This window comes from Magnolia sinica, chromosome 5 (genome assembly GCF_029962835.1).
Source record: "Magnolia sinica isolate HGM2019 chromosome 5, MsV1, whole genome shotgun sequence".
NCBI classification, from domain to species: Eukaryota; Viridiplantae; Streptophyta; class Magnoliopsida; order Magnoliales; family Magnoliaceae; genus Magnolia; species Magnolia sinica.
In genome coordinates, this window is record NC_080577.1 from 100,166,508 (window position 1) to 100,190,453 (window position 23,946).

Genomic DNA, 23,946 nt, shown 5'->3' on the forward strand with positions numbered 1-23,946 from the left:
CCAGCCTTCAGCTATTGCATAGAGAGGGTTGAAAACAAGCCTTAGCTAGCACTTGGGACGGTCCCAGATAGGGGCTCAAGATAGCCTTCAGTCGGCCATGAATCGGTGCTAGAAATGGTCCTTTGAATGGGCTGTAAACTGAACAGAGATCAGGCTCATCTTTGGGCCGTTCATTGGCTGGGTCTCAGCCATCAAGCTATCCTATAAGGTGGGCTGAAGTTAGCCCCAGATCAGGGCTGAACTCAGCCTAGAATATGGGCCAAGGATGGCCATCGTCCAAGCTTCCAGCAACTCACTTGAGCTGTAAAAGCCTTTCAAATGGGCCGCACCCTGTGAAAACAGGTGGGCCGCACCCTGCACAGGCAAATGGGCCTCACTTTAAATCTCAGAGGGCCACACCACAATTACTGTTAGGTCGTAGTTTTAAACTAGCCCAGCCGTTTGGTGGCAACCAGGTGGGCCAGACCATCAGCCCACCTTACCATACATTGCAATGGGCCACGTCCCAATGGGCCTCACTAGAATTGCAGTGGGCTGCACCAAGGATAAACCCAGTGGGCCTCACCATACTTTGCAATGGGCCACACTCAAGCAGCAAGAGGGCTACCAAGTTGGGCCGGATAGGGTCCTGCCTAAACCGTTCTGGGCCGAGATCTTGGTGGCCGAGTTAGGCTGAACAGGACCTAATACGGACTAGTTTCTGGGCCTTCCATTTCTTGGGCCAAAGATGACCTAGGCCAGCCCCATTTGGGCTTATATTTGGACCTAATAACTTGGCCAAAATAGGCCTAGTTCGACCCTTAATGAGGGATAATTTTGGGCCCCGATTTGGGTACTTGTTGGACATAAGTCTATTAGGCCTAGTCACCCTAGTGCAGGCCTAAATAGCCTATTTATGGGACCTTTCAAACCCACACAACTTCAATGCATTAACCTTGGAAATATTTGAATATAACCTTAGGAGATCGTTTGCGTGATTTGGGCTACAAGGTGTACACGGGGACGTGAATCAAGAACGATTATACGACCATACAAGGTGATGATTTTCTTCCCCTTGGGCTTTCCATCCCCATGCTAGGCTAAGAGTAGCCTTTATTGTAACTACGAATGATAGCCCAGAAATGGAAAATCATTTGGTTAGTTGCTTGAACTTACCTTATAAGCGGTTTGATACTTGGTTAGTTTCCTTAAGCTTATGTTTTAGAAATAAATTAGAGTATTTGGATAGTCTAACTCATGCCTTAGAATTGATTAGAATTGATTAGAATATTATCTGACTAGTTTACTTTGTCACGTCTTAGAAATGATCAAACCATCTGATTAGTTTACTTAAAATTGAGTAGGATACTTGATTAGTTTGCTTAACCTAATGTCTTAGAATTAGTTTGAATACTTGATTAGCTTATTTTGAAAGCATGCCTTAGATCTATTAAAACACTTGATTAGCACATGTTATAAGAATTGATTGTCTAGTTACTCAAGTACATGAACCACTTGATTGGCTTCCTAGAGATACATGTTTGGAACTGGCAGGTCATGAGTACATGACCCTTGAATTATATGCCTACATGAGTTTTTACCTTAAGTATTGAATTATGCCTGAACCTCCATGTCTCACCCTCATATGATTGTATTGGTTACGAGTCACATATTATTTGGAATCTCTCCATGAAAACCTCTATTTAAAGAGTCTGTACTTAGGGTGTAACGAAATGGATTGTGGAAAGATTAGACCCTCAACATGGAGGTTAAAAATAGTGGTAGTTAAATTTATGGGACTTACCACCTATGGAGTGATTCCACCTACCTGATTATGGAATGACCTTTTCAACATTTGTTATTACCATTGTTTACTCGCAATTGATTCATACATACCGTCGCACTTTAATCGCTGTATTTAATATTTTCAATACTTCATTCCTAGTCGACATACGATGGTAGTTTCCCATACATGGAGAGTTGATTGGCCATGGGTTGATGGGTTCTATATACATCCTAAGGTAGTAGACTCATGGGCCGGGGATGGTGGTCATGGGACACTATGCCCAAGCCGTCGGCCTACGCTGGTGACAAGTCCCCGTAATGATATTGAGTTTTACTAAATCAGTTGATTGTAATTGGACTAATAAAGGCTTGACTAATCATGCATACATGGCATATCCAGACCATCATTTATCGATTTATGTACGTGATGTACGGTAGGCAGTCATTATGCGGTACGTGATGTACACACATGATGTGCTTCGCTAACGGCCAGCCTTTGCATAGGTGATGAACCCAACTTCTGAACCGATGAGCATCCCTGGGTCAATGATGCAGTCACGTATTCATGCATATAATAAGACTGCATTTACTATGTTTTGTTTGTCTGGATGTTTTTATGTTATTTCTTGTGTAGAGCGTCGGTGTGTAATCTTGAGGAAAAATCATACTGAGCTAGCTACTCATTCATCAATGTTCAACCGTACAGAGGATACAGGTGCATGGATGGACGAATATGCAGTGGATCTCTGGACCGCTACTGTCGCAGCGGAGGAAGAGCCGTACGAGGATGAGCCATACCAGGAAGCAGCTGCTTACTATGGGTTGGACCAGTAGATCTAGTTGTTATAGTTTACTTTAATTTGAACATTTTAATTTGAGGTTTTATATTTGGGCCCCAGCTGAGTGGCCCAGGATATTATTTCAATTTTGTTTATATTTATGTTACACTCGATTCCCACTATTTGCACTTTGATCTCATTTGATTTCCACCTAAAAATCTGCTAACTCCTAGGTTTTTGAGATGCGAGTCGTATACTTGGGTCCTAAAAACCGCGGCGTTACAATGTTAAACCATTTCTCGTAAGTACTCAGAGAGAGGGAGAGAGAGAGATTAAAAGAGAAGTTTTGTGAGCTAAATACCTTCTAATCCAAACCATTTATCAAGTGAGTGGTTTAATACTATATCTCTTAGATATTTAATTTAGATCAAATTTAAGTAGAGCCCACAGTGTCTAAAACTGAGATGAATCATAGGCTAACCATGAGTCAGCATGTGTGGGCTCCATATGTTTTCACGTAAGCAATAACGTGGTATCCCACACATTACCTCATGTGGGCAAATGCATGGGCCCCATGTGTAGACATAATGAATGGTAAGGGTGGGCCCCACCCTTCTATAAGAATTTGTACATGTTGATTTTTCTATCTATTATTATTTAGTTATTTATTTATTTATTTATTTTTTATTTTTGAAAATTTAAATGAATTGGTTGTAGGATCTCATTATTAGAATTATGGTGGGTCAACACAAAAGAAAATTGACATGTCTCTAAAAGGACTTTGTTATAAGATTATGATGATTAGTAGTAAACCTATGTATAACTAAGCTTAGATATAATGCGTAATTCTAGAATATTGTTATGATGTGAAACCTTTACCTTAAAATGTGGCGGTAGACCTCACGTAGATTGAACGCATTCTATACAAGGGCCCCACCACCAACCTTGTGGTGAATCATTTTATGATAAATTTTTATATACTATTAGCTAATCATGATAAGATCATCGCCTGATCGTGTGTTGGGCCACATATATTAAGAATGCTTAGAAAATGGACCACACCACACTATTATGGTCGATTAATCTCAACTTTGATATTTGAATAGTCGGTTAGATTGTATAAAATAACTAGATATGTGGTTTGACCCGAAGACTATGATCTTTGGTAGGCCCCAAATATTAATAGCATTTAAAAGTGGGCTCTACCACAAGATCATGTTTATCAGCTTATTAAATCATTTGTGTTTTTCGTAGATTGTATTATATTATAATCCTGTAAGTGGTAAATCCATCATAAGCATTTAGTGCGAAGGTGGGCCCCACATAAAATTAACCATGCATTTAAAAATCTTATTCATTAAGTGTAAATATAAATTAAAGACCTTATAAATTTAGATTCAGACTGTTAAAATTAGAGAAAATATCATAATAATGATCTGGACTGTTAAATCGATGATCGGGTCCGATCCAACCTTTGATCAAGTTTTTAATAAATCAATTAATGGATTAGTTTTAATAAAATTAAAAATCTATTTAATTTATGTTAAATCGGATCATCTGATCAAAGATCAATCAGGACCATTAGACCAAAATCATGAAAAATAAGAAAATAAATGGTCAGATCGGATAAATCTAAATATCTAATTTTCTTTAAGGTATATCTGAATCCTAATTCAAACATCACGGCTGACCCCACCTTGCTTCTTGTCTATGGAAGTTTTTCCTTCTTTTGGGGGTGGACCGAGGGCAAAAGAAAGCTTCATTGGAAGAGTTGGAAGACTATCACGATGCCAAAGGAAGAGGGTGGTCTTGGTATCAGGAAACTTGCTGATGTGTTGAACGCCCTTCGTATTAAAATGGCGTGGGTACTTCGATTTCACAACGACTCCAGTCTCTGGGCCTCTTTTATAACAACCAAATATAATTTAACCCAAGATCCGATATAACCTGATCTCACCAGGGGAAGAGCTTCCCCTTTTCTTAAGATGATCTTTAACAAGTTCTCTTTCCTTGAAGAGAAGGTTCAATGGAGTGTTGGCGCCGGAGAATGTAATTTCTGGGAAACAAATTGGACTGGCCTAGGCCCCCTGCAGAATTTTCTGTCATCTGATGTTGCAGCCACAGTTCCCCCTCTAAAGGTTAATCAAGTGTTGGGCCTTCGGGGTTCGGTTCTGCCGTCGATTGCCCTGTCCATGCTCCCCAAGGAGGTGTTTGACTTCATCTTCCACCATGGCTTCTGTGTCTCATCTGAGCCTGATTCTCCCTTTTGGCCCTTCACCTCTTCAGGCATTTTTTCCGTCAGGTCTGCGTGGGACGTCAATAGGCTGATGGGTCCCAGAAAAGGCTGGGCTAGGTGGGTTTGGCACGGCTCGCTTCTGCCTAAAATCTCTCTTTTCCTTTGGAGGCTTCTTCACAAGGCTATCCCTCTTCAGTTAACAGTTCAAGCAAGAGGGGTTTCCCTTGCCTCTAAATGCTTATGCTGCAGAGGCGACACTGAACCAGGCCCAGCTGCTGAATCCTATTCGCATTTTTTCTGGACGGACAGATTGCAAAGTCTGTCTGAAATTTTTTTGGTGTGTAGGCAGGGATCTCCATCATGCAGGCATTGACAGTGGAATCCAAAATCATGCAATGGACGAGCGCTTGTGCAGACAAGAGAATTCAGGGGAAGCGTCATCTACTCACTCCAGCTTTTATTGTGGGAACTTTGGCGAGCTCGGAATGCGGCTTTCTTCGACGATAGATTGATGAATCACCGGTTGGTCATAACAAATGTCTCCCGGTGGTTGGCTTGCACCAGGGAGAAGGTTGTCAGGAACAGATTCTCACATCTAAATTTCTGTCCACACCAAACGTCTCAAGTGGTCATTCGATGGCAAAAACCACCTACAGGCTAGATAAAGGTAAATGTTGACGGATCCTCTAGGGGAAACCCAGGCTTGGCAGGGGACGGCGGCGTTTGTAGAAATGACAAGGGGGACTTTATTTTTGGTTTTGCTTATGGTTATGGTAATTCGATGACGAACACTGGCGTTGAATTCAGGGCGGTCCATGACAGAATCCTTTTGTGCTTGGAAAGAGGTTTCTCCCAAATCATTGTCGAGTCGGATTCAAATCCGGTGGTTAGCATTTTCAACGACGGGGCTAAGATTACTTGGTTTTGGAAAGGTTGGAGAACCCTTATAGATAGGCTCCGAGGTCTCGCAATGGTGAATTTCATAAACACTTTTAGGGAGGCGAACGGCACAACTGATGCTCTTGCTTGGATCGACAGTTTTTCTCAGTCTCGATTATATTTTTCCACTTCTGTTGATCTTCCTCGCTAGGCAAGGGGAATCCTTTTCCTGGACAAAATGGGGCTAGGAGCGATTAGGGAGAGGAAGATCCCCTGCAATTTTTTGTAGATTTCTGTTGGCGATTTGTTGGGCCTTTACGATAGACCTTCCTTCGGTCCTTTTTTCCGAGGAAGACCCGAAGCTTTGTAATTTTGTCCAGATATGAATATATCTCTCCTTTTGAAAAAAAAAAAAGAAAAAATAGAAAAAAGGAAGTTCATGAGAGCCTTTTTGCATAAACTTCTTGCTCAACCGAAAGCTAGGTGGGGGTCCACCATGATGCTTGTAAGAAATCCACATGTCCATCCATTTTGCCTGATCATGTTATGACATGGCCAAAAAATGAGATAGATCCAAAATTCAAGTGGACTGCACAATAGGAAACAGTAAAGATTGAACATCAACTTTTGAAACATTCAATGGGTCACAAAAGTTTTAAATTAGGCTAATATTTTTGTGTTTCCACCAATTCACCTTAGTTGGAATGATATTAGAAATGATATAAATGGCATATAAATATTACAATGGACTTTTGGCAGGTTTGTAGATATTTTGTTACCCACAATTTTCTATCCTGCAGCCCACTTAGAGTTTTGCATCTGCCTGATTTTTGCAATCATCATCCATATGATATATGTGATCGGGCTACATAGATGTACCTGTGAATTTCTCACAAACATCATTGTAAGCGTATTGATATTAGAAATGATATAAATGGCATATAAATATTACAATGGACTTTTGGCAGGTTTGTAGATATATATTTTGTTACCCACAATTTTCTATCCTGCAGCCCACTTAAAGTTTTGCATCTGCCTGATTTTTGCGATCATCATCCATATGATATATGTGATCGGGCTAAATAGATGTACCCGTTAATTTCTCACAAAAATCATGATGGCACCTAAGCTTCCAGTGTCATCGTAATCTCCCTGGATGGTCTGTAATAAGCTTCGGACCGTCCGAAAAAGTAGTGACAATGTCGATGCAACTTAGCTGTGACCTGAATACAGCAACGTAGTGAGACCTTGACTGTGGGGCCTTATATATATATATATATATATATATATATATATATATATATATATATATATATATATATAATCTGTTCATATATTTTTCTCTAACTTATTCGAGTGTATGAGCCCGAAAAATTCATATAGCAAGTGAATCAGGTAACGAGAAATAGTGTTGAAGACCATTAAAAGAATTTTACAAGCCACAGAAGTTTAGGATCGAAGCTGATATTTGTATTTTCCCTTCTTTCATATCTGTGTGACCCTACCAACAGGTTGGATGGTAAATAAACATTACGGTGGACCTCAGTAATTATTTAACGGTAAAGGTCCAGTGACCACTGTTTCATGTGGTGTGGTCCATCTGAGAAATGTATCTTCTTAATATTTTGGCCCATTTCATAAAATGATCTGGAAAAAAGGATAGACGGCGTAGATATACAACATATCCATTGAGGTGGGCCACAGTCAGATCTCGAGTCGCAGCTAACTCGCATCCGACAACGTCTCCCAGTTAACAACACGTGTTCATCTCTCACGCAGCGTTTTGCCACTTCTCACCTTTCCCTCCCATAAGAAACTCAAAACGCATGAAATTCCAACAACTGCCGCCAACCGGAGACGCCTCCTGTTGTTTCCATTCCACCGCTACTACCATGGAATCCCACCTCACGCGTACCCCACACCGTCGGCGCATGTTAGCAACCACCAACCCACCACCACCACCACCCCTGCATGAACACGGCCATAACGACGAAGAGAAATACAGATACGAAGACGATATCTTCCTCATAGAAAAACCAACAGGCTGGTTAGTCCAGCTCATCACCTTCAATTTAGAAGCCATCTCCTCAGCCTTCTTCTCCTTCTTATCTATGGTTTCTGAGTCTCTGCACCGTGCCGAGGAAGCCAAGGAGAGCGCTGAAGAAGTCGTGCATGCAGTTCCCGCTCGTGTCGCTCGAGGTGGCGGTCTCATCCTGCGGAAGTTAGGATTTGGAGTCCTTGGTGCTGCTTATGTCTGTTTGGTTTTGGTTCTGGTTTTGGTTGTTTCGGTCTTGCTCGGTGTCGGATTAGTCCGGTTGTGGATGGAGGAGCCTGTGTTTGTTCGGGAGCCTTTGCACTTCGATTACACTGATGTGAATCCCAGTGCCATCGTTACATTCGGAGGAAAGAGAAGGATGCTTGGGATGAAGGCGTGGGGAATTCCGGTGGGCCACACTTTCCATGTTTCAGTCATGCTCCTGATGCCAGAATCGGGCTTCAACCGCCAGGTTGGAGTGTTTCAGGTAAGGTCTTTATCTTTTTAGTTTTTACTAAGTTGGTTTATTTGATGCATTGCATATATGGGGCATACATGCATGTTGATGCACATGTCACTGTTGTGGGCTACGATGGCCCATTTGATAGTCACTAATGGATGGGGAGGATTGCGTGGCCCCACATTTGATAGTCACTAATGGATGGCGAGGAACAATCGGTTATAGTGATTTATTAGGTATGAGCCATCCCCCAGAATGGCTCCTTACTGGATGGTTAATTAGGACTCTGGGTTCATATGTTTGTATGACATGAGCACGGTGGTGTCGAAAATTGGAATTGAAATTTAATGGTATTCTTCTTCCTCTTTGAGATGAGTAATTATACAATCAGAGAAAATGGATATTCTGCTGCTTTAGCGGGTATATGATAGGTGAGGCCCTTTTCCTTTTGTGGGACCTACATGAATCCATGTGTCTATCTCTATTGATCAAGTTTACATCTTCTGCTGCTTTAGCGAGTATACGATAGGTGAGGAGCTTTTCCTTTTGTGAGACCCAACTGAATCCATGTGTCTATTTCTATTTATCAAGTTTACATCTTATGCTACTTTAGCGAATATATGATAGGTGAGGCCCTTTTCCTTTTATGGGACCCACCTGAATCCATGTGTCTATCTCTATTTACCAAGTTTACATCTTCTGCTGCTTTAGCGAGTATATGATACGCGAAGCCCTTTTCCTTTTATGGGACCCACCTGAATCCATGTGTCTATCTTTATTTACCAAGTTGACATCTGCTGCTGCTTTAGCCTGTATATGATAGGTGAAGCCCTTTTCCTTTCTTTGGGACGCACCTGAATCCATGTGTTTATCTCTATTTATCAAGTTTAAATCTTCTGCTGCTTCAGCGTAGGTAAGGCCCTTTTCCTTTTGTGGGACCCACTTGAATCGACGTGTCTGTTATCATGTTTGCATCTTCTGCGCTGCTTTAGCGAGTATAAGATGGGTGAGGTCCTTTTCCTTTTATGGGATCCACCTGAATCCAGGTATAAATTTAGTTATATCAGCAAAGTTATAGGTGGTGTGCTCCCACCTTTCTTAAAAAAAAAAAACAGAGAGAATCAGCATATTGTACTTTGGTTTTCAGTCTCTATTATTGATGACCATGGTTTAAACATCCAGACCGTTGGTCCTTTTGTTGTGGACACCAGGGCAGATGATCGTGCCCCGAAAAGCTAATGAATTTGAACAGGCCAACAAACCCATAATGTATTTGCAGGTCCACAAATTGAAAAGATTTTGATTCTTGTTTCAAGTAGATTTCTACAACCACACCCGGAATGGCCTGTGACCTAGATGGTCGATGGTTCTTTCACACGGAATCTTGTACAGGTCATCATGCATCTTTCACCCTTGTGGACTGTAATTGTCTATAGCCTAGGCAACCCACTCAATCAATATTGTCACCTTCATATATGGGTCCCATAAGAAGTTCAATGGGGGCAAGATTCTTTGTTTAAGGGTCTTTGGATGCTCGAAAGTCATAATAATATAGATTCTTGTATCTCGGCTTCTATGAAGAAGACTTCATGAAGTTCATCTAATGTTTGTTTGGATGCAACTATTAAATTACATTGAAATCAAAGGGTCCCTACTCATGGCTTAGTGGTAGACTCATATGAGTTTCAACACTAAGGTCATGGATTCGGAGTACCCATTGTGGTGTATGTGAGTGTGAGGGTGTAGGTGAGTTAAAAAAAAAAAAACAAAAACAAAACAAAAAATTACATGTAATTCTAAAAACAATTGCGTTTGGATGTTCCCATACTCATATTGATTGGTGTACAAAAAAGATACAATAAGGTGTACAATGTGTACACATTTGGAGCTATTTTCATCCACGGTGATATCAATGGTTTGGATTGTTGAGGTCCCCTTTGTTCGATATGGGCCTTTTCATGTTAGCTTCCATGCGGTGTGGTTTTAATTGTTATATATATATATATATATATATATATATATATAAAAGAAATTTTCATTTCACAGAAAGAAGCTTTACACGAACTGGACAGCTTTTTCGGGCACCCCACCAAGAAAAAACAGGGGCGCCTATCATATGACTATGCATTACAAAGATCCCAAAATTGACTCCTAGGACCTCTTCATAATGGACCCCAAACCTGTTTTATCAAACAAGATTAGCCCTCTCATCTGAGTCGGGAGATCACACAAGCCGATGTAAACAGCGTTCCCTTGAGAACCACTGCCCAAACGTGCCAATTCATCTGCCACGGTATTTTCCTCCCTTGGGATATGACGAAAGGAGAAGGAACCTCTATTTTTTAGAGTGTCAATCCTCTTTAGCCAATGCCTCCAAGACCAAGTTGGGAGAGAGCCCCCCGTAATGAGATTAATCACAAATCTTGAGTCGGACTCCACCTCCACCCTGGAAAGACCCATGCTCAAACAAATAGAAAGCCCATTCAAAACTGATCGCAATTCCTCCCTGTTACTTGTTCCAACCCTGAACCCCATCGAGAATGCAAAAATAAGGTTTCCATTGGAGTCTCTGCAAATCCCACCACCGCCGTATGGTCCTGGGTTGCCTCTAGCCGAACCATCTAGATTGAGTTTGGCCCAGCCCACTTATGGTTTTGTCCATCGCACCACCTCGAACCTAACTCTACTGGGGATTTGGGCCCCATCAGAAAAAAGAGATGTCAACCACGAATTAACCCGAGCGATTGTTGCCGCACTCGAATCTGCCTTACCTCTCCCATCTTCATGGAATTTCTGGCCCTCCAGATCTCCCAGAGAATCAGGCTAGGAATAGTCTTACTTTGGACACAATTACTCCCACCAGGATCAACAATCCACCATTGTCTCAACCTGGCTTCCACCGAATGGGCCAGCGAAGCTGGGATCCCAAACCTGTCCCCAAAATACTTCCAAACAGTAGCAGCTGTGTGGTTCTCACTTTCATTTGTTACACGTCAGAGATCCATCCGAAATACAATTTCCACTACCCCTGGTTTTAACTGATGGGACCCCTATTCTGACAAATGAGATACCTAGGTGTCATCGTATGTGCACATGGTGTAGCAGAAATCCAATTCCATTGCACGCACCAAATAAAATTTTAAAAATAATAATAATTAAAAACATTTGAAGCAAGAATATATTGTGAAAAAAATAGGTAAGTTAGGAATTCCGAATTATTTATATTGTATTTTCTTTCTAGGTACATAGAAATAAATATATAGAATTTTGAAAAGAGGTAGAAGTAGTTACACACACACACACACACACACACACACACACTCACACACACACACACACACTTAAGTAACATTTTTTTTTTAACTGCATGTGTATTCATTCTATGGGGGAAAAATTACATGACAGATACAGTATTTCGGGTTTCCTGTGGAGTGCTAAAAGACCTCCGGGGCCACCTATCTTAAAGACCTATACATAGTCCAATTCTCTAATAGCACTGAGCCCCACCTTGTCTAGAAGGAGCAGAGCTCTCATGCCTCCCTGTACCAATGGCTGCGTTGGAGATCACCACCTTCACGTGCCAGGCCATCTGTCAGGCCATTCCCTTCTCTCTTGATGTATACAAAATGGAACAAGCCTAGTCTATTGAGGCTTGGAAATGAGGCTTGATGAATCCACCTCCATCTTTGAATCTGATTCAACCACCACCTTCCAGAGCCCCTGGTTTGCACAAAATAGAAGCCCTTCATACACTGCTCTAAATGTGGCGTTGTTGTTTGTGCCTGATCCATAGCCATTAGAGAACACAAACACAATGTCACCGTCAGCCCCCCTGCATATACCGCCTCCACCCGACAATCCCGAGTTTCTTTTTGCCCACCCATCAACATTCGGATTGACCTAATCACCTTTAGGCCTAACCCAATTCACCACCTCAAACATCTTTGAGGAGCGAGGGGCTCAACAATACCCAAATTCCTTAATTGGAGCTAACCCACCCATGAATTTGATCTAATATTTGGATCTCCTTTACTTACCCATCCCAGCCACCATTTGATATGAGCTATGACCGCCGTTGAAGATATGTTTTTACCCTCGAACTTAGCTAAGTTTTAGGCTTTCCATATTTCCCAAAGTATTAAACAAGGGGCCATCCCACGGAGCTGGAATAAAGACTCAGCCGACGTCATTGCCCCCCACCATTGACCCATCCTGTCTTGTGCAGAGCGATGGGCCGCTAGATTTATGCCAAAGATCTCGCTAAAGTAGTGCCACATGTCCTTTGCCAGGCAGCTGTTGACAAAAAGGTGGTCTAGTGTTTCCACGTGGGGGCGATGGAGATGGCTATTAAAAGAGATGAGAAAGAGAGTCCTAGAGAAATAGTGAGATGTAGAAAGAATAGAGTCCTAGATATATTCTTCAACAATACCCAATGGAGAGTGTCACGTCCCAAACTCGAAAACCGAGCTCATAGAATTTTCAATCGCCGAATCCGGTGCCGACAGCCTCCATAGTACCCCAATCTCGGCTCCCAGTGCCCATACGCCAGATTCCGATCCTGGGATCCTACAAGGAGGATTTTTCAACGTACATTTATCTCATAAGAAGCATAACCACAAGTCTACCCAAATCACAAAGGCAACATCATCATCACATATCCACTAATATAAATAGTTAAATACAGTGCTGAAAGGGAAATACGTATATCGAAAATCAAAGCTCCAGAAGACAACTGTACGCTCCAAGCTCAACGCTGCTACGACCTAACGCCACCTGCACGCATCTATCGTGCATAAGCTTATACAAAGCTTAGAGGGTGGTGTAAGTGTGTGCGCAAGATAAGTGTTAAGTATGCAATATCAGAGCTATGCGGAAGCATAGTAAACCAAATATCATATACTGAGGATGCAATGCAATATGTGGTGTGAATGAAATGACCAAGCTAGAGTGTGAAGTCAGGATGACAGTAAGTAGATCGCAGGCTGCGGGGTCCATTATAAGGGACTTCTATCCAATCCAGTCCCATATCTAAATTTGGATAGATAGACTCAATATAGTAAACTCCTGATCTCAGGTTGGTCACGCGCCCCAGCCGAAATCTTGGCTATTACGAAGGTACACATAACAATTAGTTGCACACCACTAGCCCGAGTGGATAGTGAATGAATAAATAAATGAGTATGCAACTCCTGCTCAATAAGTCCACATATCAGTACCGTACATCTTTAGGATCATCATCGGGGTCTATTACACTCTACGCTAGCTTGCCGCCCCTTTCTTAGCGCACAATTGGGTAAGTGGAAGAGACCTCACTATTCGTTTGCCAATATCGGGCCCGGCTCGTTGATAGCGGACCCATTCCTCAAGCTGGTCAAACTCAACCTAGATATTGCTTTTTCACTCAAACGGGTAAGGTCACACCCCTTTCTAACTGACCACGACACAGTGAAAAATGCATGCAAAGCAATCACAAGCACCCACAATTTATATGTGGAAAATCCTTGCGGTTAAAAAAACCACGGCATAAAGCGATAGCAAATCATTATGAAAGTAAAAGGTACAAGATTTAGAATCACTTAAAATGTTAGAAAACCCTCATTTTCTCCTCCCCAAACCCTAGAATCTTTTAGCACTCGATTGGAATACCCCATAATCCTGTTTGCACCCATATATGTAGTGTCTCACCTTGAATATGAAACAATTCCCGCAATTCCGCTAAACTACGCATGTTGTTAATCTAAGCGTCGATCAAGCACTCATGTTCAAGCGATCGAACATGCTCAAAATTTTCCAAAGAGTTTACATATATTTTTCGAATTCTGTTGATTGATCAACTTGACGGTTTGATCGATCAAGACTATCCAAAATTGTCGGAGACCAATCTGTATAATTCGACACTCACTCATTGAACCCCTGTTCCATGTACTTATTGAAGACATCCCATAACAGCCCATGCGTAGTAGTTGTGGAACTTTATCTCAGGACTTAAAATTGTTGAAACTATTAACATGCTATTGCGAAACTTCATATTAGGACTCATAGCTGTTGAAACTATCAACAAGCTGATGAAAATCTATTGTGGTAACACTACAATAGTCTTCTTCTCTAAAAACAACAAGTATTGAAGTGTTGCAAAGCACGTGGAGGTCAAATAATATGATATCAGAAAATGTTAAGAATTGTCAAATTTCATCAAGCACACAAGCACGAAGCTCATGATTGCCGATCCCTTTACAAAATAATTTGCAACGAAGTCTTGTAGGGAGCATGTAGAGAAAATGGGCCTTAAAAGATGCTTTTGTTTCATTATAGACACTATAATATATCATTCCTACGTTATTCTATTTTCTCATGTTCTCTCCATGTGTGCACATTGATTTATATAGATTAAAAGAAATAATAGGAATAGCCTCTCACAAATCTCACAAAGGCATTACAAGTGGGCAGTACTGTATCTAATTAGCCATGTTAGCTGATTATCCTTCCTATTAACTGTGTTAAATGGGATCACTAATGTCATAATACACGTAAGGGAGCATGCTAATGTTGGTGTATAACCACCATGATTCACATTAGTGTTTCCATTTGATAAGGATTTATGGGCCATTAGTAAAATGAAGTTGTGATTGTGATAATTTTCAAATCGTGCACATATAAAGACTTTTTTTAAAAAATTATTTTTTTATTTTGTAGTATTGAGCCCATGAGGGCCCCTTTCAAAATTAAAGGTTTTGGAGAAAAATCTTAAAAGGTGCTTAGCATGTGGACAAGTGGGAGAATGTCATCGTGTCTTCTGTACAGTTGCCCACACACACTCGCCCGCATGGTTACAGGAGCTGAAAGCTTTTCTGTATTTGAGACAACCCAAAGGGGTTGAATATATAGAGATTACAGCCATCTATACAAGGAAAACAATAAAATCAAAATCCTCTACCTATGGAAACAAACTATACAAGGTATACTAGTTATATAAGGTATGTGAGCCGGTCTAACATCCCCCCTCAAACTAATGCTGGTCATCGATAAGTAATAGTTTGTCAACTAGAAAAGAATGATGTGCAGAAGTGAGGGACTTGGTGAGAATGTCGGCAATCTGATCATGGGATGCAACATGTGGAAGAGAACTGAGCCCAGACTGAAATTTCTCGTGGATAAATGATAGTCAACTTCAATATGCTTCGTCCGTTCATGAAAAATCGGGTTAGAGGCAATCTGAATGGCACTGAGATTATCGACATGGAGTGGAGTAGGATTCTATAGAGGAATGCCCAAGTCTGAAAGAAGTCCACGTAACCAGACAAGCTCACTATACGCAGTGGACATTGCCTGATACTCAGCTTCTGTGCTCGATTTGGAAACAGTGGTCTTCTTTTTACACTTCCAAGAGATGAGAGAAGTGCCAAGAAAAACACAGTAGCTAGTGGTAGATCTCCGTGTGAGAGCACAACCAGCCCAATCAGCATCCGAATAAGCACGAAGGTCCAGAGTCGCCGTGGAGGAGAAGAACAGGGATCGATCTAGAGTTCCACGAAGGTACCGTAGGATGTGCAACACCATAGTCATATGAAGAGTCCGATGAGCAGAAATAAACTGACTGATGACTTGGACAGCGTAGGCAATATTAGGACAAGTCATAGTTAAGTAAACCAGACTCCTAACCAAACGGCGGTATAAGTCGGGCTGTGCAAGTAGATCACCATCGTCACGACCATAGTAAACGTTAAGTTCTAAGAGAGTCTGAACTGTCTTCTGATCCATTAATGATGCCAAGGCGAGAAGATTCTTGGTATATTTACGCTGGCTGACCAGGATTCTACGGTTGGAACATGAAAATTCAAGTCCAAAAAAGTATGTTAGATGGTCGAGGTCTTTCATCCTGAAGGATGATTGTAGAACTTCCTTTAAAGCTGAAATGCCAGTAGCATCGCTACTAGTCAGGAGGAGTCGTCAACATAGACAAGAATAATGACAATCATTGAGCAGTGGTGCGCAAAAGTAAGGTTGGGTCGTGACCACTTTGAGTAAAGCCAGCACCCGTAACAACATCGTGAAAGTGTTGGAACCATGCCCGAGGTACTTGTTTGAGGTTGTATACGGCTTTCTTTAGGCGACATACCTTATTGTTAGGGATTAAAGAGCCAGGAGGAGGTTTCAAATATACGGTTTCTTGGAGGTCTCCATGAAGAAAAGTATTTTTCACATCCATCTGAGCGATTGGCCATGAGCGAACGGAAGATATTGCCAGAAGAGTAAGAACAGTTTTCATCTTAACCACGGGAGTGAATGTCTCATTATAATCAATTCCGTATTCCTGTTTCATGAGCAATAAGTCGAGCCTTGTATCGATCTAATGATCCATCAGACTTGAGCTTGACAGAATAAATCCATTTGCTACCAATTAACTGTTGGTCAGCGGGTCGAGTGACAATGTCCCACATATGATTATCATCTAATGCCGCAAGTTCTTCTATCATAGCCTTCTACCAACAATCATGAGTGGCTGCCTGAGAGTATGAAGTAGGAATAGAAACAGTATCCAGAGTAGCATTCATGGCAGACATAGAGTATATCAAGCGATCAGGCGCTCGATGTTCACGAGCGGAACGATGTATCGAGGTAGGTTCGGGATCTGCAACAGGTATAGGAGGTTCGAGTTGAGTAATAGGTGGTGGATCTGTACGTGGTCGATGTGAGTATACATGCAACGGACGAGGGAGAGTACTCGAGGCAAACAGAATTTCAGAAGAGGCGATTAGACCAGGAGAGTTTGGAGTGTGCGGAGGAGGAAGAGATGAATGAAATGCAATGTATTCAAGAAAAACAATATGTCGTGAAATCCGAACACGACGAGAAATAGGATCATAACATCGAAAACCCTTCTGAGTTTCCCTAAATCCCAAGTACATACATTTGACCGATTTTGGAGATAGTTTGTTACGTTCACGTGAAGCTAGGTGAACATAACAGATATGACCAAAAACACGAAATGTGGAATATGTAGGGAGTAAGCCAGTGAGAACAAAGTATGGAGATTTACTGTTCAGAACGTTGGTTGGCATCCAGTTAATCAAGTAAACTAAATGTAACATTGCTTCCGCCCAGAAACAACAAGGAACACTCATAGCTGTCATCAGGGTGTTGGCAGTTTCAACAATATGACGATTTTTTCGTTCAGCCACCCCATTCTGTTATGGAGTATCAGAACAGGTGGTCTGATAAATAATCCCATGACCTTGAAGAAATGTACGAAAATCGGTTGATAGATATTCCCCCCTGAGTCAGAGCGGAGAGTTTGAACTAGAACCCGAAATTAAGTCTCCATGATAAAGTGAAATAACTTGAATTTTTCAAAAACCTGTGACTTTAGTTGCAGAAAGTAAATCCAAGTGTAATGTGTGAAATCATCAATGAATGTAACATAGTATCGTAACCCAGAGAGAAACATAATTGGTGAAGAACCCCAGACATTCATATGCACAAGTTCAAACATAGAAGATGATTTTGTAGTACTTAGAGAAAAAGGAATACACTTACTTTTTGAAAGACAACAGGAAGAACAAGAATAATCCAAATCATTTTTATTATGAGAAATATTCCCTAACATGCCAGAAGAAATTAACTGAAGTAACCAATCAGAATGTGGATGACCCAGGCGAAAGTGCCACAGTTTCCACAATTTATTTGTTGAACAAATATCTGATGAAGATGGAGAAAAGAAACAACGAACCGGAGTGACAGATGGATCAAAGTCCAGCACGTACAGACGGCCATGTCGCCTACCCATCCCAAGTAGCTTCCCCATTACCAGATCCTGCACAAAACAACAGTTGGGAAGAAATATGACTAAGCAGTTATTGGATGTGAGTTGACCAACTGAAATTAAATTGGAGGAGAGGTTAAGGACATGAAACACATCACGAAGGGCGAACTGGCGATGAGCAGAAGGAGAGAAAGTCAATGATCCAATGGATTGAATAGGTAGTCTAGTGTCATTTGCAGTAGAAATAGCCTGATTTCCGGTGTAGGGACGAATGTCACGAAGATGGAATACAGTACCAGTCATATGATTGGAAGCACCTGAATCGAAGAACCATATAGAAGATGGGGATATACCTGATATACCGGTCGTAAAAAGGACATGAACGATATGCTGGTGCATCGCAGGAGTCAACGGAGATAAAAGACCTTCAGCATAAACAGTAGATGCAGAATCACTAACAGACGGCTCGAAAGAAATAGTGGCAGCAGTAGCAGAAAGAGCACGACCATGCCCACGACCACGACCACCACGTCCATGGTCGAAAGAAAATGCATAAGCACGTGTACGATAATCCTGAATATCATGACTAGTCCGTCAAAAATAAGCACACCATTCTTTGCATTGAGCGACAATATGAACCACCTTGTTGCAGCCGTGACAAGTCAAAAAAGTAGAACCATGTGTTGGTGTAGTGGTGGACACAACAAGCACCATATCAGGTGATCCCGGAGTTGAGGAAGGAAGAGAGAGAACTTTCAGTCGTTGTTCCTCAGCCAATAAATCATTAATAACCGAATTCAATGAAGGAGTAGAGCTATGGTTCAAGAGAGTAGCCCGACAATGCTCAAATTCCGGACGCAGTTTCATAAGAAATTGTCGAACTTGCGCACTCTCGCGCATAGTTTGGAATATCTTAAAGTTATGAGGAAAGGTTGGATCCATCATAGCCATATCTGTCCAAATTGTGCCAATTTTGGAGTAAAATGATTGAATACTTTCATCACCCTTAGTAAGGGTAACGAGATCCTGTTCCAGGCGCTATAACCGGGCTGCATTACTCTGTTGATAAATTGTCTGAAGATGCTCCTACATTGCCTTAGTAGTGCGATGAGGTGTAAGGCCAACAGCAATGGATCGATTGACCTAATCGAGAATCTAGGTAATAATCCGTCCATTGTTCATTTTCCAATCAGCTAATTTGTCAACATCTGTGGAAGTGAGGATAGTAACAGATCCATAATAAGTCCCCACAAACCATGACCCTTGAGAAAGTTCTGAAAATGGATGGCCCATAGAGAATAGTTGGTACCATCAAAACTACAACACGGGGCCCCAGTATATGATGAGTTCTAGTCCATTGATATGAAGGAATGTAAAGCACGCGAAGAGGTGCAGCAAAAGAAGGTTTTAGATGTACCGTACAGTAGGAGATACCTGATGTAGAGCGGGTCGTAGACAGTTTCATGGCCAAGATGGATCAGAAAAGGCCCGGTTGACGACAGAAGTGATCCGGACCATTGGACCTTAAATCGGGCATTTCTCGCAATCTGGAATGAGTTACCTGACGTAAAATATATGATTTTGGGGTAGAACGAGCTACTTTAGCCAACCAACCTGCTACGCCGAGTTGGGCAGCTCGGAATTGCGAAAAACCCCTGGATCAACGGTCGTTTCCCTACTTTAATTTCGTTTTTACTATAAATAGTAAGTTTTAGTTTGATTATAACTCTTCATCCGTCGGGCTTTAGGAGTTGCGTCCAACGTGAAAAGAGCTTAGAATAATTAGGGGAACGGTTTGGTGAAGCCAAATAGGACACTTACTATTTTTGGCCGAAAACCTTGCGCACTAGTAGACATCACGACTGTCTATAAATAGTAAGTTTACTATTTATAGTAAGTTGCGGATTCTAGGAGTTTTAGTTGTAGTTTGATTCTGATATCTTTACTTGGTACCCCTATTTAAAGGGTTGTGAACTCGTTTTTAGTCAGCAATTAATCAATTTCGAATTTCTTAGAATTTATTTCTATTTTTCTGCTTTCTTTCCTCGTGGATTCGAGAAGTCTCTGTGAGGAGTCCAGAGAAGCTCCGTGGATTCGAAGTAGTTATCTTTATCACGTTCAGCCCTGCGTCAAGATACCCAAGGGATTGCAGTTTCTGGATCTGGCGGAATAATAACAGCAATAGGGGCTCTAGATCGGGAAAAGGCTAGATCGGAACAGAGGGGCGCTGGAGCTGAATATGGATCTGGATTTGGATCTGGATCGGAACCTGGATCGAGATCTGGAATAGGATCTGGAACAGAGGGGCGCTGGATCTGGATCTGGAACAGAGGGGTCGGATGAGCAGAGGGACCGGACGACGCAGAGAGGCAGACAACGCAGGGGTGATCGGATTTGACAGGTGGTGCCGTTGTAGATCAGTGATGCTCTGATACCATGTAAACCGAGAGGAGCTGAAAGCTTTTCTGTATTTGAGACAACTCAAAGGGGTTGAATATATAGAGATTACAACCATCTATATAAGGAAAACAATAAAATCAGAATCCTCTACATATGGAAACAAACTATACAAGGTATACTAGTTATACAAGGTATATGAGCCTGTCTAACAACTTTGGCCTTTGATTTTGTACAATACTTGTGCTTTATACTTCAAGGCCCAGTGATTTACAAAAAAAAAAAAAAAAAACAAATCACATTAAGGCAAGCTAACATGTGCAAAGAAGGAGAGTCCACCTAGGAATTGGTTTCTATGATGGGAAAAGGGGATCTAAGCGTATAAATATGAGCAACTCTTGGTCCTTGCATTCTAACCTAGCTCAAAAAGTGTGGAACTAACTTTTATGAATGAGGAAGCGATAAATAATGTCTTTCATCATCAAGTTTGACCGCCTAGAAGAGTGTCATGCATCATTAGATCAGCATGGCTCAAGTTATGCAGCCAATCTCTTTTATAGTTCATAGGTTTCTAGTTGACTTCAATATTGTTTATGTATGATTTTCAAGATCCTAACTACAGAATCATGACCATCGTTTTGATTCCAGAAAAATTGAAACTGTGTAGATGCCATGTCCAAGTTAGGCAGATCTAGTCATGAGGTGGGGAGTTGCCTAAAGAAACTTTCTGCTAATTTGTCAAATTTTTACACCTGCATTTGTTTTGTGCGAGTGTGCGACATATCTGCCTGATTTTCTAGACATGGCATCTAGAAAGTGGGGATTTGCTGATGGATGGCTCCAATGTCACACACCTTGTTTTCTACGTCCAAGGTGATTGCACTTAGCATTTCTCACAATTAAATTCTCAATGGATTAGTTTCTGCTTGTTTGAAGCAAGATGTATGGATAAACAATCATCAGTCTTTACTGTTATAATCTGTTTTGGGTAGCTGGGTCCTTACTCATGCCTCCGTGGTAGGATCACAAGAGTTTCAACATGAGGTCATGGGTTCGAGTACCCATTGTGGTGAAATTCCACTGTGGTGTGAGTGCGTGTATAAAAGAAAAAAAAAAAACTGTTTTGGGTAGCTGATTCATTGTTTTTTATTTCCATTTCTCGTTTATTGCCTTCATCAGTTAACTGCAGAGGTCATCTCAGCTACTGGAAGTATTCTTGCAAGATCCAGCCAACCATGCATGTTACGCTTCAGAAGTCTTCCCGTTCGACTGATGCGGACTCTTATTATGGCCATACCTCTCTTAATGGGGATTTCTAGCGAGACCCAAGAAGTAACAGTTGGGATTCTAAGATACAAAGAGGGACATCCAAAAACCAAGACTATTAGAGTATCGTTGAAGCCAAGGGCTGGAACTATGGCTCTCCCTGAACTGTACACCGCGGATATAATAATGAATTCTCAGCTCCCTTGGAGAAAAGAATTAGTACGTAATTGGAAATGGACATTCTATGTTTGGGCTTCCTTGTACATATATATAACAATTCTGGTGATTCTGATCTGCTGCATGAGGCCCATTATTTTCCCAATGATGAGTGTCGGGGACCGCAATCAGATACATCATCAGAGAGAGCAGTCTTTCCAAGGCATAAAGGATCAACAGTCAAGTGTAGGAGGCAATAGAGAAATCTCCGATACATTGAGGAAATGGCGTTTGAGAAGATACAAGAGGAAGGCGTCGTTTGCAACCAGGGTTATGTCTGATCCTGTTGATGAGGGTTCTGCTTCGAGTGTTACAAAAGAAGAGACTGGAGAGGTCGTTGAAGATTCCTGCGATTCGGAAGCACCAGAATACGAGTTCACAAGCCCTTGAGTGGTTTCATCTCCTTTTTATGACATGGGAATTGAGGTGAGGTAAAGTGCTTTTTTTTTTTTTTAACAGATTAATGTATGTTGCTTCAGGAATGTGAAGGGGACTTTGCTTGCGTTTGGAATATTTGTGTTAGAGATCAGGTCCATTCATCAATTGGGGCACACCATTAGCATAAACTGGGACAAAAAAAATAGTCTGATCCATTTCTATCAGTTGATATTTTTATATTTTTATTTTTTTGGGTGCAAATATTGCTACCATTCAACTAAAAACTGAGATGAAAACGCACCTAAGCATCCTCATATTGAAAGTTTAAATAGTGTAGGGAGGGCTATCGACCCAAGTAAAACAGCATATATATGGTTTAATGCCTGCCAAGCATCAGCTACTAAGTGAACTTTCCTGTAGATGTAAGAGAGGTTCCACCCATCCATCCATTGAAGCAGTTCCTTCATCTCTCAAGCTGGTTCCCAGTTCCCTTTGATGGTATTGACCACCACCAATGAGTTTCCTCCTGTTTCCAACATAGTTTAAAAACTCGAAAACGCAATTCGACTGGAATCCAGCCAGGTCAGGCTTGACTCAAACGTGCAGTTCAACCCTTCTTGATATTTAAATAAGTAGGATTAACATTTTTACAAATAATAGATGCCTAGAATCACATGAGTATAAAAATAGGCAAGATGACAAATCCATTAGTGTAGCTAGCTCTGTTGACATTAGGACATCTCTTGTGTAAGCTTGGGGGTTCAAATTCTACAAATTGCAAATTTTTAAATTTAAAAGCGAACTTCCTCATCACTTTTATTTTTATCACACACCATTATTTGATTTTATTTTTCTCACTCACCGTTTGATCTAACATGGCACTCACCATTTGAACTATTGTCTCCTGCTCTCCAGCATATTATTGTCTCAGATAGCCTTGTTTCCTTTATGTTTCTTCTTTAGTTCTGATGGTCCAGTGAGGTGCCACCAAGGTTCAAAGTATCTCCCAACAGTGGTATGTATCTGCGCAGATTCAAAGTATAGCCGAAAGTCGTATGTATGGCCCAAAATAGCCTGGTTACCACCAATAACGGCAGTGAACGATACAATATGCGGAAGTCGATTTTCATTGCTTGGTGACCACTGCTTGGATGTTGGAGATTGAGCTTTTGGGCCCAGATCAGATAGCGGGGACAACCCTATCATGGAACCTAGTTATGAGTCTGATGGAAATTGTTCGAATATTAGACCATTTTAATCTTGGAGTATCATCTGAAACTAATACATTTTATCTCCTGTTCATGATGCATTACCGTTATCAAAACTTATTTACCTACATGTAAATGTTTATCCAACTGTCTGAGTGGTGTCCTCTATATTGTCTGTATGCCAATTGCCATTCAACCCATGCATCAAGTGAGCCCCACCATGATTATGGGATGCCCCAGAAATCAGGTCTAAGTTGGCCACATATCATAGAAAACCCATCTGATGTAGAGCGGATTGCAGACACTTTCATGGCAAAGATGGACTAGAGAAGGCCCGATCGGAGGTGGAGATGATCTGGATCGTCAGAACCTTAAAATAGTCGTATCTCGCAAATCGGGATGAGTTTTTTGACATATTTTATATGATTTTGGGTAGGAGAAGCTACTTATGCCAACCAACCCGATTGTTCCAGGTTGCCCACTCCGGATTTGCGAGATTCCATCAGATTGACGACAAAAGTCCCATTCAATTTTATTTTTACTATAAATAGTAAGTTTTAGTTCGAGT

At 41.3% G+C, this 23,946-nt stretch overlaps 1 protein-coding gene across 2 annotated transcripts; it reads left to right on the top strand.

Annotated features, from left to right (window-relative positions):
- Positions 1-7,469: 7,469 nt before the first annotated feature.
- On the top strand, positions 7,470-23,525 carry LOC131246430 (seipin-1). 2 transcript variants are annotated; one of them, XM_058246550.1, is made up of 3 exons: positions 7,470-8,180; positions 21,490-22,218; positions 23,086-23,525. In XM_058246550.1, exons 1-2 carry the CDS (start codon positions 7,485-7,487, stop codon positions 22,180-22,182), a joined length of 1,389 nt encoding a protein of 462 aa, XP_058102533.1. In that variant the 5' UTR covers positions 7,470-7,484; the 3' UTR covers positions 22,183-22,218; positions 23,086-23,525. The 2 variants fall into 2 exon arrangements, with proteins under 2 accessions (XP_058102533.1, XP_058102534.1); XM_058246551.1 differs by having other exon boundaries at positions 23,134-23,525.
- The last annotated feature ends 421 nt before the right edge of the window (positions 23,526-23,946 follow it).